This window comes from Peromyscus maniculatus, chromosome 8 (assembly GCF_049852395.1).
Source record: "Peromyscus maniculatus bairdii isolate BWxNUB_F1_BW_parent chromosome 8, HU_Pman_BW_mat_3.1, whole genome shotgun sequence".
NCBI classification, from domain to species: domain Eukaryota; kingdom Metazoa; phylum Chordata; class Mammalia; order Rodentia; family Cricetidae; genus Peromyscus; species Peromyscus maniculatus.
Window position 1 is genome coordinate 33,203,483 of NC_134859.1, and position 2,660 is coordinate 33,206,142.

A 2,660-nucleotide genomic window follows, 5' to 3' on the forward strand; every position below is an offset into this window, starting at 1 on the left:
ATGTTTTCTTGGCAGCTCCGTCTCGGTCTCTCTGTCTGTCTCTCTATCTCTGTCCCCCTCTTCAGTGCTAGGAATGAATTTAGCACCTCTACACATCCTAAGCAGACATTCTACCAATGAGCTATATCTTACCCATCTCCTTCCTTTAAAATCTTACTTATTAATGACACCGTTCTCTATAACCAAAGCCTGAGAATAAGCAAGCACCTTCCTGGGACTTAGCAAAACTTCCAGAACTCAATTTGGATGCCCCACTCTGCTCTCTGCTTTCCATAAGATAATTGGGTTTCCAGGAAAAGATGGGTTTATTGCAAATGTGGACAGACAATTGCTGTCCAGCTGGGCAAGATGGATGTGAGTCCTGTTGATAGTTGAAATGCAAATGACATCGAATAAAAGTTTGAATTCTGCTCTGTGTTATTGGAGGGGAAACAGGTTAGTCTAAACAGTCAAAAGGATGGGGCAGGAGACCTCCAGTGCCCAGATGGTTGAGGTCACCTTGAGCATCATATTGAGATTCAGCCTCAAGCAAAGGAAAAATAACAAGAACAAATAAAAACCAAAGTGATAGATGGTGGCATGTTTTTTGCTAGACAACTGTACACATCTATCACTCCCATGTATACCTGCTATATCTCACATACAGATTATGAAAACAAATCCATCTTTACCCTGTTGCTTCTGAGTAGCAAAATGCTCTGTTTTTATTCTTTGAAGCAGTCTTCCTAAGGTTTCACAGTATAAAGACGAGGAGTCTCTAAAAAGAACCCTAGAGACTTGTTTTCTGCTATCTAAAACATTTTTCGTTTATGCCACTCATGGGAGAATATATTATATAAATAACAGACTAGTGATAGCTTCATAAACAAATAAGGTGCATGGCACATTATATAAATTAGAAAAAAATGATCACATGTGTCCCAGTGCCTGGAACCTAAGAAACTCCGAATAGAAGATGAACATTAGTGAGAAGCATTACGTCTTCTGGTAAGGAAAACATTCTAACTTTAAATGATAAGTGATACAATCTCAATGCCCTGGTACTGCAGTGCTTGTGTTAACAAAGGCTTCCATCCTCTATAATATATTCAGAAACAATTCTGCAAAAGAAGGAGTGGGAAACCCCATTTATCACAAGAGATGCAGTTAGTACCGGATTAGGGTTTATAAAGTCCTTGCCAAGTTAGCAGTGGCCATGCACCTCTCTGTTAATGATTAAACTGAGTCTCACAGAGAGGGCATTATTTACTGGTTCCCACAAAGCTACGATGTGACAGAGTCCAGCTCCAGAGTTCAGTGCTGGCTGCCAATCCTGCAGCGGTCCAGCCCTTTCTGGAGTGCTCCAATCACATCCCGATTCCTCAAGCTATAAATGAGGGGGTTGAGCATAGGAGTAAGGACCGTATAGAAGATAGACACCACCTTGTCCTGGCTTGGGGTCCGGTATCGCCTTGGCCTCAGGTAGATGAACATGGCTGCCCCATAGAAGAAGGAGACAGCTGTCAGGTGGGAGGAACAGGTGGCCAGAGCCTTTTTTTGGGATTGAGCAGAGTGCATACGGAGCACAGTTCCTAGGATGCGAGCATAGGAGGCTACGATGATGGAGAAAGGGAAGAGCAGCATGAAGACACAGCAAACAAACACTACCTTCTCAAACAGGGATGTGTCCACACAGGCCAGCTTCAACAAGGAAAGCATCTCACAGAAGAAGTGGTCCACCTCCCTCAGCCTACAATAAGGGAAGGTCATCACCACCACCATCTGCACCAGGCCATCTACTATTCCAAAGGCCCAAGAGCTCCCAACAATCTGAAGACACACCTTCTGATTCATGAGGACAGGATAGTGAAGTGGGTGGCTAATGGCCACATAGCGATCATAAGCCATGAGTCCCAGCAAGAGCCCCTCAGATCCCACCAGACAGACAAAGAGGCCAATTTGTATGCTACAACCCACAAAGGAGATGGACTTCAGACCAGACAGGAAGTTGACTGCCATCTTTGGCACATTGGTGCAGACCAACATGAGGTCCATGAGGGAGAGCTGACTGAGGAAGAAGTACATGGGAGTGTGAAGTCTGGGGTCAGTGTAGATGAGGAGGATGAGGAGAACATTCCCACAGAGTGCCACTGTGAAGACTAGCATGACTATAGAGAAAAGAAGAAGATCAGTTGGGCTGTGGGAGAAGATGCCCAAGAGGATAAAGTCATCTGTGGATGAGTGGTTCAACCATATCATCATGCTCAATTGTTGTCCCAGATCATCTGAAAACATGGACAAAGACATTAATTGATACCTCTCTCCCTTCCCACCTCTGATTTTTTTCTCTATCCCACACACGCATGCATGCAATCACACACACACACACACACACACACACACATGCCTTCTCTTCCTCCCTCCTCCCCTCCCTCCCTCTTTGTCTCTGTACTAAACATTCTACCAGGGGACTCATGCACACTAGGTAATCATTCTTCCAGTGAGTTACATTCTCAAAATGGAAAGACTCTTATAAAGGAGCCAGCAATATCATCTAATTTTATATGAACAAACACAAATATAAGTGTAATGATGCCTTTTTTTTAAAAAAAAAAAAAAGCAATATTGATGATGTTCATGAAAATGTTGGACCTCAGGGGAAATAAAAGAACAAATTTGCT

General features: G+C 43.5%; 1 protein-coding gene across 1 annotated transcript; it reads right to left on the reverse strand.

Moving 5' to 3' along the window:
- Positions 1 to 1,293: 1,293 nt before the first annotated feature.
- Positions 1,294 to 2,241, reverse strand: LOC102918708 (olfactory receptor 2V2). Its single transcript, XM_006987128.2, has one exon. The coding sequence runs from the start codon at positions 2,239 to 2,241 to the stop codon at positions 1,294 to 1,296; it is 948 nt and encodes a 315-aa protein (XP_006987190.2).
- Between the last annotated feature and the right edge of the window lie 419 nt (positions 2,242 to 2,660).